A 15269-nucleotide genomic window follows, 5' to 3' on the forward strand; every position below is an offset into this window, starting at 1 on the left:
ATAAATAATGCTAATTAGTGAGTTTTATTTAAGTACGGGTGAAAATAAATTAATTTGATAAAGATATATTGGAGAATATCCTTTTATAATGTCATTCATACCCTTTCGATTAAGAACAAAGCTAAAACAAATTGATTTAATAACTTGTAACTTAATGACTAAAAATTTTCATTAAGTTGAAAAAAAAAATAGATTGAATAATTTAACTGATTGAAATTAAGTAAATTAAATTTTAAAAAAAGTGCCTAAGGTGTATCAACTTTTTTTTCCCCATAGAACATTACACATTGGCAAGACGCATGCGTTCAACTAGCTAAGCACGCAAGAATAAGTCTTTAAATGGTAAAAATGTTCATTTAGTCCTATAATTTGAGCCAATTATCTAGTTAACTTTTGTATTATAAAAAATTATGCAAAACATTTATCTTGTTGCTTTTGTAGCTGTTGAATTTAGCTTTTTAAAGGTAAAATGTTATCTCTTAATTTATATAACTTAAAATTTAAATAATTTGACTTGTAATAAGTAAAAATATTGACGATAAATTACATAAATTTTGATAGAAAAGAGTAATATAATATGAAACTTTTGAATAATTTTTAAAAATACTTAAAATTAGTAGAGTAATTAATTCAAAATGTACACTAAAAACGACATTTACCCGCCTTTTAATTGTGTGGAGCCAGAAGATTAAAGTCGTGCAATGTTATCAATTCATTAATAGTGTGTTTACTTTGTGGAATATGGAATGAGAATAAAGAAATGAGAATGAAACTCATGTTTACTTGGCAAAACGTAATTTGGGAATGAGAATAAAATGTGTGGGTCCTACACAATTTAGGAATAATGAATGAAAATCTCATTCCCATGGGGGGTTGGGAATGAAAATGAGGGAATGAGAATGAAATATATGTTTACTTTTGTATCCCTATACTTTTTTCATATTTCCCAAATTACCCTAATTCAAATCACAATTAATTTTATTATTTTAAATGTCATTAATAATAATAATTATTATTATTATTAAATTTTATTAACTTTATTATTTTAATTAATATTATCATTATTAATAATAAAAATAATGATAAAAATAATAATTAATTTATCATTATTTACAATATTATCATTATTGTTGTTGTTGTTATTATTATTATTATATTATTATTATTAATAAAAATAATAATAACAATAATTAATAATAACTAAAATAATAAAGTTAATAAAATTTAATAATAATAATAATAAATGTTAATAATGATAATATTAATAAAAATAATTAATAGTAACTAAAATAATAAAGTTAATAAAATTTAATAATAATAATAATAAATGATAATAATGATAATATTAATAAAAATAATATTAACAGTAATTAATAATAACTAAAATAATAAAGTTAATAAAATTTAATAATAATAATAATAAATGTTAATAATGATAATATTAATAAAAATAATATTAACAATAATTAATAATAACTAAAATAATAAAGTTAATAAAATATAATAATAATAATAATAATAACAACAACAACAACAATAATGATAATATTGTTAATAATGATAAATTAATTATTTTTATTAATTATTAATACTATTGGTATTTTGATAAATTGATTCTCATTCTTATTCCTTATTCCCATTTATTTTACCAAGTAAACATATCAATGACATTCCAGCACATTTTCATTCCCATTTATTTTTGCCAAGTAAGCATTGAAATCTCATTTTCATTCTTTATTCTCATTTCAGTCTATTCTCATTCTTAGTTCATTCTCATTCCCATGAAGTAAATGCACCATAAAAGATTAGAGACCATCAAGTTAATTAGGGACACAGCCCCATCTCCCAATGTCAATGTAACCACCGTATTGGTATCCATTAATTACAATAAAAAAATTGAATAATATCCATGACAAATAGTCTTAATGTGGAGAAATTTTAGAATACATCGGAAGCACTATGTCAGCCATATAATAAGTAAATAATGCTATGACATGCATGTATTTATTTTGAAAAATATCATGCAAGTGATGGTTATATTAAATTTAACTACATATGTCATACATGCATTAATTAATTGTAATACATAAGAAGTAATGAGACTCTAAGTACGAACCAAAAATTTTTTCCAAACACGTGGCATCAATTTGGCTCTTGCACCTGGACCTACCTACTTTGAAAATTGAAATAGCAATTCACTCGGCAAGAGCCAAAGTTTTTGGTCAATTTGAATGGGCGGCTGTGTTAACTGATTAAATTTGACAATCACTTATCACCTAATTAAATTAAAATCTAGATTAAATTTTTGCACCATTGCGTGGTGTGAAGGAGACACTTCGCTGCCTCCTGAATCTTCTCAACTTTGTAGCACAATTTAATGTAATAATCTATAAATAGCCAATTTTAGGAGTACATAACTTGCAAGGTAAAAGGGAAAGCAAATCGTTAAGTGGTTGTTCCTTTTATTGATCAAACATCAAAATGTTGATTTTTCGTAGGGTTTAATTAATTTAAGGGTAAAAATTTGTTTAGTCCCTATATTATGATGTTAGTGCCCATTTAGTCTTTATATTTTTAAAAACACCTCAAAACGTCCCTGCTGTTAAATATTGACACTCATGCCATTATTTTTTAATTCTTTTTAACTTGCTTTTACAATATTACACTCTTACAATAATGTTTCTTTTTTGGATATTAATAAAAAAATTAGATTGTCAAATTAAACTCAAAAATAAAATAAAAACAAAAAAGTATATATTAATTTTTGTGGAAGCTCACGTATGTCTAAAAAATTAATATTGTAAAAAATTACATTATCAATTTTTTAGAAAAATTAATATTTTAACTCAAGAGAGTGTTCCACAAAAATTAATATATATATTTTATTTTATTTTATTTTTTGGTGTTAAACTGGTAATTTTTTTTCTTTTAATAATGTCTAAAAAATATTATAATAGGGTAATATTATAAAAATAAGTTAAAAGGAATAAAAGATAATGGCAAGGGTGTCAATAATTTAATGGTATGGATGGTTTGAGGTATTTTTAAAAATATAGGGACTAAACGGACACTAACTTCAAAATATAGGGACTAAACGAGCTTTTACCTTTAATTTGATTAATTAGATATGTTAATTTGAGATTACAGAATTGGACTAGTATTATTCACTCATAAATGTAACCAATATTCTTGTGTTACATTAGTTTGTATGAAGAATTTTAGGCTCTATTATTATATTTTAAATGAGCAATCACAAACACTTTACCTAGCCAATATTGTTGTAATCATAGTTCTTGTATCTTTTTTTTTTAAATTTATTCTGTCTTATCAACAATAATAAATGGATTTGAATTCAGTGTTCATCTACGTAGATTTGTGTTGTTCTTTTTATAAAGTTGTGTATATACTTACATACACATATATATATATATATATTTGTAAATGCATATATGTCACTATAGAGAAATGTTTCAGTCAGAAATTTTAAAATACGGGAAAGTGCGAAAAATCTTTAAAATTGTATAGTTTTAAAGGCTTAAAACTGTAAGCCTTTAAAACCGTGTGGTTTTAAAACTTTCCCTGACTTTCCCGCACTTTAAAATTCATGACCAGAAAACTACTATGTCACTATATGTTTAAAAAGTTAACACAATTTAGATCAACACTATACGGTAAATGACAATACATTTAATATGCCATTAATTATAAGATGATATAACTGTTTTATTTTTTAAATCTATGGGAAAATCATAATTTTTTTTTTATAATAATGTAAGATGATGGGGTTGCATAATTTCCTCATTGCCCTTGTGACTGAGGTTCAAATCACTAATTATACTATTGAAAGCAATCTTAAACTATTAAGCCAGTTACCACCCAACCACCCATGTTAAAAAAAAATAAAAAAAAACTAGGTTACACATGTATTGCATATAAAAGAATATTATATTCTAATTATATAATGCACAGCTAGGGATGGCAATGGGGATGGGAGGGGAGGGGACCAATCTCCCTGTACACATCCCTGATATTTTGCGTATGTCTCCATCCCCTCCCCATCCCCGTCAAAATTATTTAAGAGAATCTTCATCCCCTCCCCGAATAATAACAGGGGATCCCCGAGGGTCCCCGATCCCCGAATAACTAATACATTTTTTTTTCAATTTTGAGTTAATCATATTAAACTAAAAAATTCAAATAAAAGTAAAGTTCGAAATATATCTTACATTAATATCTATTACAAAAGTCACATACATTAAATTAGTAAGTAACGCAACATGTAAAGGATACAAACTATCATGAATAAATTAATAGCCTAATACAAAATTGTTACAAATAAAATCAAATTTAGATTCAAAATTAACTTTTTAATGGTGGCGTGGACACTTTATAAATGTGGACTATTCCCTTTACAACACAATAATTAAGTCGAAGCAAATCAAGAGCAAATATTAGATTAGATTAGATTAGCTATTAAAATTGTGATTTGCTGTGGGCAATTATAACATCTAAAAATAAATAAAAAATAGATTTAAGTTTAAAATATTTAATGAATATTAAAATTAAAACAAAAGTTTTGGGCTAATAGAATCTGTCCGGTCTTTTTAATATCCTAAATAAAAATTTAGCACTTTAATTAGTTAATTAGGCCTAAAATTTTAATAATATAAATATTTTAATATTTTTTATTTTTACCAATACTTATAATTTTATAATTCAAATTTTATTATTTATTTACTAGTAATTTTAAAAAATAAAAATTAAATTAAAAATTAAAATGGGGAAAAGGGTAGGGGATGGGGATTCTACCTCATCCCTGTCCCCTCCCCGAATAAGAAATTTGGTAAAAAAATTTTCACATCCCTTCCCTGAATAAGAAATTGGGTATGAAATTATCCTCATACTCTCTCCGAATGAAAAAAACTCCAAGAATACTCGTCCCCATTGAGATTTTTACCATCCCTATGCACAGCATTATCGGATATAAAAATAGGTCAAATTCATTCATTGGTCCAAATCTCGCCTTAATTGCATTAATACATTGATTATATTATCTTGTTGTCTTTTTAATATGTGCATAATAAGTTGCACACGTTACACAATTAATCACGCAATTAGTTTAAAAAAAAAAAAAAGGGGTTAGATTTTGAATCGTTATCAAAGAATGAAGGAAAGAGGCTGAAGCATTTATGGGGATCAAATTTGTGTGGCCATGTTTGTCTCACGGCATGTTGCTATTAACGAGGTGTGATTAATACATGTCATCATCTGCACATACGGCACCATTAATATTTGACCAACACCAACAGTTATACAGATAATGGGAACCGACACTTGTGCTTTTAGATATTGAAATGTTAAAAAAAAAAACACAACAACTAACATCAGAAAAATGATTCCCCAAGGGCTGAGGCTGATGTTTTTGAAAGTCATATTCGTGTAGCCGATACCGGCCGACGTCAGATGATATCTGGAAAATGTTTACGTTTGAATGAAGGCCCAAATGGCCCTCAATCTGCAAATTGATCGGATCAAGATGGCGTAAATGGGCCCGATTACTCCTATGTGCACAGTTACTGCGCTTACGTATTATTTTTCCCTGGGAAAAAGATCAATTTTTTTTAATAAAATAAAGTAAAAGTCCTCGCCTAAGCAAAATTTATTAATAAACAATAAAAGGAAGGTCTAAAAAGTATTGATTAATCTCAAGTATAAGAATCGCTGGTTATAATATAGCTTGATAAGTTTGCGATCGAGTCACAAGGAATCTAAAAAAATGGAGTCAATTATTAAAAAAAATTAATAGTAGAAAAATAATTTATTCGTTTAAAAAAGTGCTAAGGTAACTGGATCCACTCTTGGTATTCAAATTATGGTCATAATACTCTCACATATTATATTTTATATTTATGTTACTAATTTAATTATTATATGATTTAATTATTAACAAACCACTTATGAATAAATATAGAGATTTTCGATGAATGATTGCAATTTATTTTCAAGATTTTTTCTTGGTGGTGGAACATAAGGTGGGTAACCTTGAGAATTTTAAAAATTCTGACATACAGAATGTGGTTGTGAAGGTTGTCATGATTGTCATTTTTCCAACTAAAATTTGAGCGATTTTTCCAACCAGAGTTGTAGGTCTGTGAATATGCATTGGGATTTGGTCTTTTGAAATTGTCTATGACATTCGCTTGTTCATGCAAACTTCTTTTAGAGCTAGTAAGGTCGGATAGTTTTGTGTAAAATGGTCAATGGAATTACAAACATGACTTGAAATATCTTGAACAGATTTAACATAATCACTCATTTTCAACTTTAATGTTTCGACTTTTCCAGTTAAGGATGCAAATTTGACTTGAAGGTCATAGTCTGCCCTAAGGTTGTACATGACTCCACTAGATAGAGATGACTGAGATTTACTTGATGACTCATAAGAACCAATTGCGTCCTAGTGTTGTGCATTCTTTACTATATAGTCAAGATAATGTAATGTAGCTTTAAGACTTTTGTCTCTAAACTCACCATCACACATTATTCCAATAACTTATCTACTTCATATAAATAAGACACTAACCTTCATGTTTCAAAATTATGGTGTAGACGAATGTTAAGTAACTTCTTATATGTATCACTACACTGATAAAGAGTCTATCTTGGCTTTTGAATGAAAGTGGTGACTTGTCTTTTAAAAGAATTTATTTTGTGGGGTGGATGGAAAAATTTTTAAAACTTATACTTGCATTTCATCCCAAGTTTTGATGAATCTTGGCCTAAGATTTTATAGCCAAGTTTTAGCTTTTTCCTTTTGTAAGAAAGGAAAAAAATTAAGTTTGATTATAGTTATGCTATAATTTTGATTAGTGCAAGTGTTATAGACTTTCTCAAATTCTTTTAAATAGAAAAATGAATTTTTAGACTTAAAACCATGATAAGTAGATAGGAGAATGATACCTGATTTGAAATTAAAATGTGATGCTTTAGGAGGAAAAACTATGCACGATGTTGCTTCTGTTCTAGTAGGATGCATAAAATCTCTAAGTGTCCTAAGCTGGTCATGAAGATTTTATAGGGTTTGGTTTTTTTCCTGCTCTGAAAAGTTATTAGCTTCGTTGTCAGTCATGTTTAAGGGTGGTGGAGATGATATTCTAATTAATCTACCACTATATGTACAAGATCAACGTTTCCTACAATATTGATAATGAGTGTTTTTTAAATTAAGTTAAGAAAATAATGCATAAACAAATCAGTAATGCATGGTCCTACTAAATAGTATTGTATAAGTTAAAAATAACAAAAACTAACTAAAAATTATGCACAAAAACAAATAAACAAAAATAAAAATAAACAAACTAAAAATTAATTAACTAAAATTAAAATAACTTAATAGGCAGTTAAACTAGCTATCTAAATAAAATAGTAACACATTAACAAAGTATTAACCATATAGGCGGTATTACAAAACCAGCCATATAAATGCAAAATAAAAAATAAATAAAATTTAAAAGAAAGAAAAAATAGTTACCTCAAGATGTGGACCTCTTTTTTAACAACTTTTAAAAAATTACAAACCAATTAAGTAATTAATTTAAATTTTAAGCCTCATTTTTTTCAAAGTCCAAACTCCAAGTTTGTTTAGTCTACAAAGTTCAATAGTTAAAGAATAGGTCATAATTCATAGATCCAATTTCCAAACCGGTTTAGAGACTGATTTGCAAGATTTTTTTGGGTCAAGATGTATCTTTTTCTTTTTCACAGGCTTATGGAAGATGTTGTATTTTTAAGAAAAGAATGGTGCTCATTAAAATTTTACAAAGAAAAATTTTAAAAAAATGATGAAATCGTGAAACAAAAAAGTATAACATTAAAAAAATAGAAATAAGATAAAATACAATGAAATTAACACCAAATTTAGAAAATTTCCCCGCAACGGTACTAAAAATTTGACACAACTTAAAAGTGTTGATTACGTTCAAGTATAAAAGTGTCTAATTATAATATAACACAGTAAGTTCGGGATTAAATCATAAGAAATCTAAAAATCTAGTAGTCGATTATTAAATAAAATTAATTGCAAAAAAAAAGATATTATTCATTTAAAAAAGTTCTAAAGTTACGGGAAGTAGGACATCCTTTTTAAAGACAAGTCAAGTATGCCAGAACTCGTATCTTATAGATGTTAATAGTCGAGATTCCATTAGTGTTCGGTGAATCGGGTTCATTATCTCAAATCAAGCTACATGGATCCACTCTTCTTATTCAAATTATGATTATAATACTCTATTATATTATATTTTATATTTATTTTACTAATTTAATTATTATATGACTTAATTATTAACTAACCACTTATAGATAAATATGGGGATAAATTATATAATATGCCACAACCATATTAGTGTATCAACATTATGTCACAAAACTAGATAGATCTAAAGTGGATATAGATTTATATATTAAAATGAATTAAAAAAATAGAAAAAAATATAACTTGTAAATATATAAATAAAATAATAAACTATAAATTTACTTGACAGAATAATTAATTTCATAATTTAAATCTTTGAGTTTCACCTTTCACATTAGTTTAGAAAATTAGCTACTCATATTAACAAACAAAACACTCATTTTACTTAATAAACATCTAAAATATCTTAAAAGAAAATTAAATACAGAAGAAAAGAGAAGAAATTATTTTCATAGCTTCCATCTTTTGTTCCTTTCTTTGATTCTTTGATTCCCTCTCGGCCTCTGAATTCTCCTCCAATTTATTGGTAGCTAGCATCTTCATCTTATCTTATGTCATTGTATTTTTGTTATTTATTTCTAAGTAAAGAAAGAAGGAAGCGTTCACTTTATTATTTGTTATTATAAATATATGTATAATTAATTCCAAACGACTCCACTTCCTTTTATAATGCAATCCATCCATCTTTTTTTTCTCTGCTTTCACTTCTAATTTTCTCTTTATTCCTAAAATATGTCTACAATACAAAAATTAAGATACTAAAATATAATTTAAATTAAATTATATAAGGATAATATTAAGATAATTTATAAGTTATGAGCGCATTAATCAACGATGTAAGTGAAAAAAATGATAATTTTATCATTTATTAAACATATATTTTCTAGTGCTAAACAACTTGAATAAAAAGTTTGGTAATTAGCTGAGATACCTATCAAACCGAGTAATATTAGGATTGCAAACTCAAGTTAGCCAATGGATCTACAACTTGATTGCCTTCTTGGTAGATACAAGTAGGGATGGCAAATAAACTCGGACTCGGATAAACTCGGATAATTAGATTCAAGTTTAACTCATACCGAAAGTTAATGTAATGCGGATTCAGTGGGGATATTTTGAACTCGGATATATTCTAGGTCCAGTTATGGGTTTACCTGAACCCATATATTCGAAACTCAAACCCAAAAATTTTAAGTATAAAAAGAGAGGGAAAAAAACCCTAATGCCTAAACCTACTACAACCGTTTTCTTTCTTCTCATTTTTCTCTTTCATTAAACTTACTGCAACCACTTTTATTCTTCTCTATTTTCTCTTTCATTCATTTGAATGAATTGAAAAAATCTTTGTATTGAAGGAAAAAGAAAGAGAATTGTGCCCATTAAGGTTGATCTCATTTTTCCGACACTCTCGCCAGTTTTTTCATCATTAGAAACTCAAATCTCCACAGCAACAACTTTCCGACGCTATTCTCCTTGATGCTGACGACAACACCGACACCACAAAAAAATGTGACAATTTAGCAATCCTCATCCTTAATTCGTTTAGCTTTGGAATAAGGATTTTGGACATTTTTTGAAAGGCTAGACACATTTGAGCCTTCATCTATGATGGCAAAGTGTGATCCTCGCTGTGGCAAGTACATGGCTTGTTGCCTGATTTATAGAGGTGACGTAGTTCTTGTTGGGATTATGTGCTCTTTAAAGCATATTAATTTATTTATTTTCTGATTAACAAAATATTTGAGATATTTTCAGACATCTTAGTTGAATAAATATTTTAAATAAGGTCCGTTTAATCATATTATATGTATTTTATGTGATCATCATATAACTTCACAGAAGACATAAATACAAATTATCTTATGATTAAATAAATTATGTTCGCAGTTGATAAATAAAGTTGGGCGCTCTATTTATGTTTAGATTGTAGTAAATTCATTGAATGAGAATTTACTGATGTAGTTTGACTACAGTAAACTAGATCACGTACGAGATTTAATTAACTTTGAAATGACTGCCATACTTATTAAATCTCATAAGTATTGATTTTATTACAATCTCAATCTTGAGTTAATTATATTTTCATGTTTGTGATTGTCATTTCATTTGAGTTACCAATGGGCACGACATACATTTGTAGTCAAGATTACCTGGTATATTGGTGTAAGCAATTATGAGCAATGAGATTATAGATTAACAATATAGAATTTGTACAACACATCTCTTGACGGGTTTTCGTTACTTGATCATAGAATTCCTTGGCCAGAGTGTGTCAACATGATTAGTATGTTGAAAATGATTATTAGAGAAAACCAGTAAGTGTCAAGAAACAAGATGTAATTAAATTCGATTTAATTAGCGATGTGGTACGAATGATTGTTTAATAAAGAAATCAATGTGGCATGAATTTAATTATTATTAGAGAACACTATCCTAGATAGCATACAATTATGTTGGCTAGTTCCAATCTTTTAGTGGAGTAGATTTACAATTAAATAATTAGACTAGTTTAATTACATGCCTAATTATTGTAGTCACTATTGTATGTACCCATATAATCCCCGGGTTAGCTCATTTAATTGATTGCACCACCATTGGACATTTAAGCATGATACTAGTTATTTGGGTTAAAAGCCTAAATATGGTATTTGATGAGAGATTCCATTTAATATGCTTGTGTATAAGGGGTCTTGTGTTATTTTATAAGGTGGGTCTCTGTAACAAGAATACCTAACGCCACTTTTGGTTTTATTTTTTTAATTTAAATCAAATTTGATTTAATAGAATTAAAAAATAAGATAAATAAGGAGGTTAGAGTTTCTACTAAATAGAGATATAAAATGACTTGTTTTCTCTACAAAGAAAACATAAAGGAGCGACAATATATAGATCACAGAAAAAAGAGTTTTTCTCTCTAACTTTAAGAGGAAAATTTTCTCTTGCTAGTTACTTTTAGTAGTGATAAAGGTGCCCACATATCAAGTGCAGATCAAATTTGAGTTATAACCTAGAAGATCGTTGGTTAAGGATCATTATCTAACAATATTGGTGGTGATAGATCGTGATTTGGGAGCTTAAATTGCTTCTACAAAAAAGCAAATGTACGATTTTTAGATTATAGTAATGTTATATATTGTATGAGAATCGCAATCTAAATATTTCCATTGCAAAACTATTTTTAAACCAACAGTTCCCTAGGGTGTGAATGCTGTTGTTGCAACTGTCAAGACCAAGTGTACCATTCAAAATTTGTTGCTTGGTGCCCAAATGGATTCAAGTGTTGATTGCTTTTAATTTTTTGGGTGAAATAGCTATACGACCTGTATGTTATTTCAAGTGTATCCATCTTTATAATATCAACGTGCCCTATTGGAGAACTAAAAAAAAAAAGAAAATTATATAGATATTCGGGTTTGAAACCCGTAAGCCATGAACCTAAATGTTTTCAAGTTAAATCTGGGTCGGACCCAAAATTAAAATATCTAGATTTATGTCTAAATTTGGTATACAAAATTGTCATCCGGGTTCGGGATCGAAATGGCTGAACTCAAATCTGGACCCAAATTTTACCATCTTAAATATAAGAACAATGAAAAAAATATTTTAAAAATTTTAGTTCAACAATTTAAAGAAAAGTTAAACAAGAAATGACTGTTGTGGAGTCACTTTCCAACCAAATGCAATTCCAACCATGACTAAAAGCTTTAGATGCCGCATGAATAATCGCCATGATTTCAACCAAAAAAGAACTATTACCACCCAAACTCTTAGGTAAAACCTTCTGTTGTTTGTTAAATATATAATTTCACTTGGAGTGTATTAAAATGGGAAAACCCCTTTTCACCCATAGGGTTTGATTTAATATGAGTGTATTAAAATGGGAAAAGTCCTTTTCACCCATAGGGTTTGATTTAATAGTTCATTTTTTATCCTTGTCATTCAAATCACAACTTATTTCATCTCTACTTTTTAAATAATAATCCAAAACACTCTTTTGTTAATTTATCATTGTTTTGCTATATAATTCATTGAGGATAAAATATGATTTTCGATTAAGAACATACAAACTATTTTAAAATAAAGAAATGCAACTAAATAATATATGACTTTCTATATAAATTTAAAATTTAGGATGACTTAATGAATAAACAATAACAATATATATATATATATATATACCAAAAACAAAATTTCACAGGCAATAAAGTGAGTTTTTGTTTTCTTTAACTTGTCCTTAACTTCAATATGGTCAATATAAATGGTCAAACAATACTTTTATTTTATCAAAAGTAAATACAAACTCCTTTATTTATTTAAAACAACACACACTAAAGAAATAAAAACACATATTTAAAATATCACAGAATTAAATACATTGTATTAGAGTATGATTTTTTTAATCTTTTAACTTATCCTGACTTTAACATGGACAATGATCTTTGATTGGGAAGAAATAATAATAATAATAGGCTATTGTTTAACTATAAATTCACGGAAGAGTATCTTTGGTTATTGATTGAAAAATAGAGATGAAATAAGTTATTGTCAAAAAAATAAGGATGAAATGAACTATTGCATTAAACCTCAAGATTGAAAAGGACTTTTCCCATTTTAAAATCCATCAAAATTGTAATTATTAAAAAAATTGTTGATTTTCAACTTTTTTTCTCATATCTTTTACTATTTTATCCTTGATGTGGTAAACCCACCATTGATCAACTAAAATAATAAAGGAAATAATAAAAAAATTATTTTTTTTACTGATAAAAGGACTTGCAAACATGAGTGGGAGGATGATATTTCAACAAATAATTTCTCCTTTTCTTATTTTGAAATTTCTGTATCATATTTTTTCTTTTTTTGCATGTATCTTAGTAAAATTCTTACCATATATACATTTCCTTTTTAAATTGACTAATCAGAATTTCAAGAATACACACTCACATATACATAGAGTTTTTTAAAAAAAAAATCACCTGACATAAGATAAGGCAATGCAAATAACAGAACCATTTAATCAAAGATTTCTTTGGTTATGCCGGCATTTGGCTACGTAAAATGGATCTATGCTCATTGTAGCTTTTGCTTAAATTCTAAGAATTTTGTGGTATGTGATTGGTTATCTGTAGTTTGGATTATTATTATTATTAGTTTCATTGTGATCAATTTTATGAAATATGAATCAACTACCATCTACATTTATGTATTTACTTTAGGAGAAAATTGAGATGAGTGCAAAATCCAGGTTGTTGTTTATGAACTGAAAAGAGAAAAGTTTTCAATAATTCCAGCGAAGATGATGGTATTTTGATTATTACACTTGTTATTATGAAATCCAGAAACGGCATAATTTTTAACCCTCTAATTTTCTCTCCGTGCTGATCAGTACTACGTCGGCAGCAAACTACCAGATAATAGCATGCAGCTCACATGAAGATAACTAATGCATACGAAGCAATCATCATCAAGAGACTTGCTGTCCCAAATGACACCGTTTTGGCTCCATTACTGCTGCTTGTGGTTGCCTTATCATTAGTAGTATCTGATTTTGAACTCGAGTCAGGAGAAGAAGAAGAAGAAGATGGTGTTGTTGTTGATCCTGCTGAAGTTGGTGGAGTAGTGTCTGTTGTTGAGGCTGTGCTGGAATCTCCTCCTGCTTCTTTAAAAATCTTTGCATCTGGGGAATCTGGTGCCAGGTTCAATAGCTCTTGAAACATCATAAAACCAAATTAGGCCAGTAAGTAAGAGTACAACAGTAATATTAAAGACAAATTATTTAATAGTCCAAGAAAAAAACTGAGCCAAAAAATTGAAATAGAGCTTTTATTAGTGAAACTGCCTGCTTGACCTGAAAACTTAAATTGATAGATACGGCTCATATGGGTACTAAGATAATATTAAAAGGAAGTCTTAAAAAATCGTGGGATGGTTATCACTTGAATAGACATTACTTACTGGGGCAACTGGAGACACTTGCATCGATGTTGCAGGCGGCAGGCATTTGAAGAGCCAAAGTGGTATTGATAGGAAGACCCATAGAGGGATCGGTGCTCTCTTTGATGAGAACACACAAGCACTTGGGCTTGCTGGCCTTCAGTTTCTGGGTATCTTGGCAGCACTCAGACGTTGGCTTCTTTGCTGTGCCACTCACAAAAGGAATGCAAGATGCAAGATTTGTGAGCTGCTCAGCACATTCTTGTTCGTCGTCTTCAATAGTTGCCATTGATGCCATTGCCAATGAAGCCATAACAATGCAAAATATTATCATCATCTTGTCTCTCCCCATTTCAGCGATGTTATTAGTGGCGCTTCTGGATTATTGTTATTACAATTGAGTTGTTTTTCTGTTTGTTTTTGGACACGGGGCTTGAATGGGTACATATAGAGGTAGTTAAGTTAGGTATTTATGAATTTCCCGCCCTTATCTTTTTCTGTTCGTATGAATTAATTGTCCAACTTCTCTCCACAATTAAATAATGAAACTTTGATGTTGTGGCCAAGTAATCCATCCTGCAAACGAAAGTTTTGAAGAGTAAAATTTTCAATCGAGAGCTGAGGTGGATTGTTTAAAGGGTCTAATCAGAATATCAACAAAATTTGGCCAAGAAATAAAAAATATGAAAAAAGAGATTTGATTTGACATTGAATGCTAAACAGATAAGGAGGGGAAGTTGAATAGAATGAGTGCCTTGAGAAATGGTATTCCAATTTCCAAAGGAAGCAGGCAGCAAGTAAATTCAATTTATTGATCAGCTTGCTTTTCCCAATGACAGGATTCCGTTTCTAAACTAGACTCCCCGGCAACAAATTCAACTAAAACTGTTGGTTTTTGAATTTTAGTATCTGAATAATTGCTGCTTCATTTCTTGTAATGTACTACCCTTACAACGAAACTTCCACGGTGCTTTTATTAAATTCGTTACAGCAGCTTGCATGTAGATTTGACAAGTGTCAAAAAATGTATCATAAATAAAAGTACCGAGCCATAGAAATTCACTCCAAAGGCAATGATAAC

At 28.4% G+C, this 15269-nt stretch overlaps 1 protein-coding gene across 1 annotated transcript; it reads right to left on the reverse strand.

Annotated features, from left to right (window-relative positions):
* Nucleotides 1-13501: 13501 nt before the first annotated feature.
* On the reverse strand, nucleotides 13502-15195 carry LOC102627450 (non-specific lipid transfer protein GPI-anchored 14). The gene is made up of 2 exons (XM_052442103.1): nucleotides 14210-15195; nucleotides 13502-13961 (listed from the first exon to the last, which is right to left on the reverse strand). Exons 1-2 carry the CDS (start codon nucleotides 14538-14540, stop codon nucleotides 13681-13683), a joined length of 612 nt encoding a protein of 203 aa, XP_052298063.1. The 5' UTR covers nucleotides 14541-15195; the 3' UTR covers nucleotides 13502-13680.
* Between the last annotated feature and the right edge of the window lie 74 nt (nucleotides 15196-15269).

Source organism: Citrus sinensis, chromosome 1, assembly GCF_022201045.2.
Source record: "Citrus sinensis cultivar Valencia sweet orange chromosome 1, DVS_A1.0, whole genome shotgun sequence".
Lineage (NCBI taxonomy): Eukaryota > Viridiplantae > Streptophyta > Magnoliopsida > Sapindales > Rutaceae > Citrus > Citrus sinensis.

Bases quoted from the DNA above. Each gene is read 5' to 3' on its own strand.
- LOC102627450 (XM_052442103.1), bottom strand. From the start codon at position 14,540: ATGGGGAGAGACAAGATGATGATAATATTTTGCATTGTTATGGCTTCA. The intron at 13,962-14,209 runs GTAAGTAATGTC...TGATGTTTCAAG, and splicing joins AAGTGTCTCCAGTTGCCCCA to AGCTATTGAACCTGGCACCA.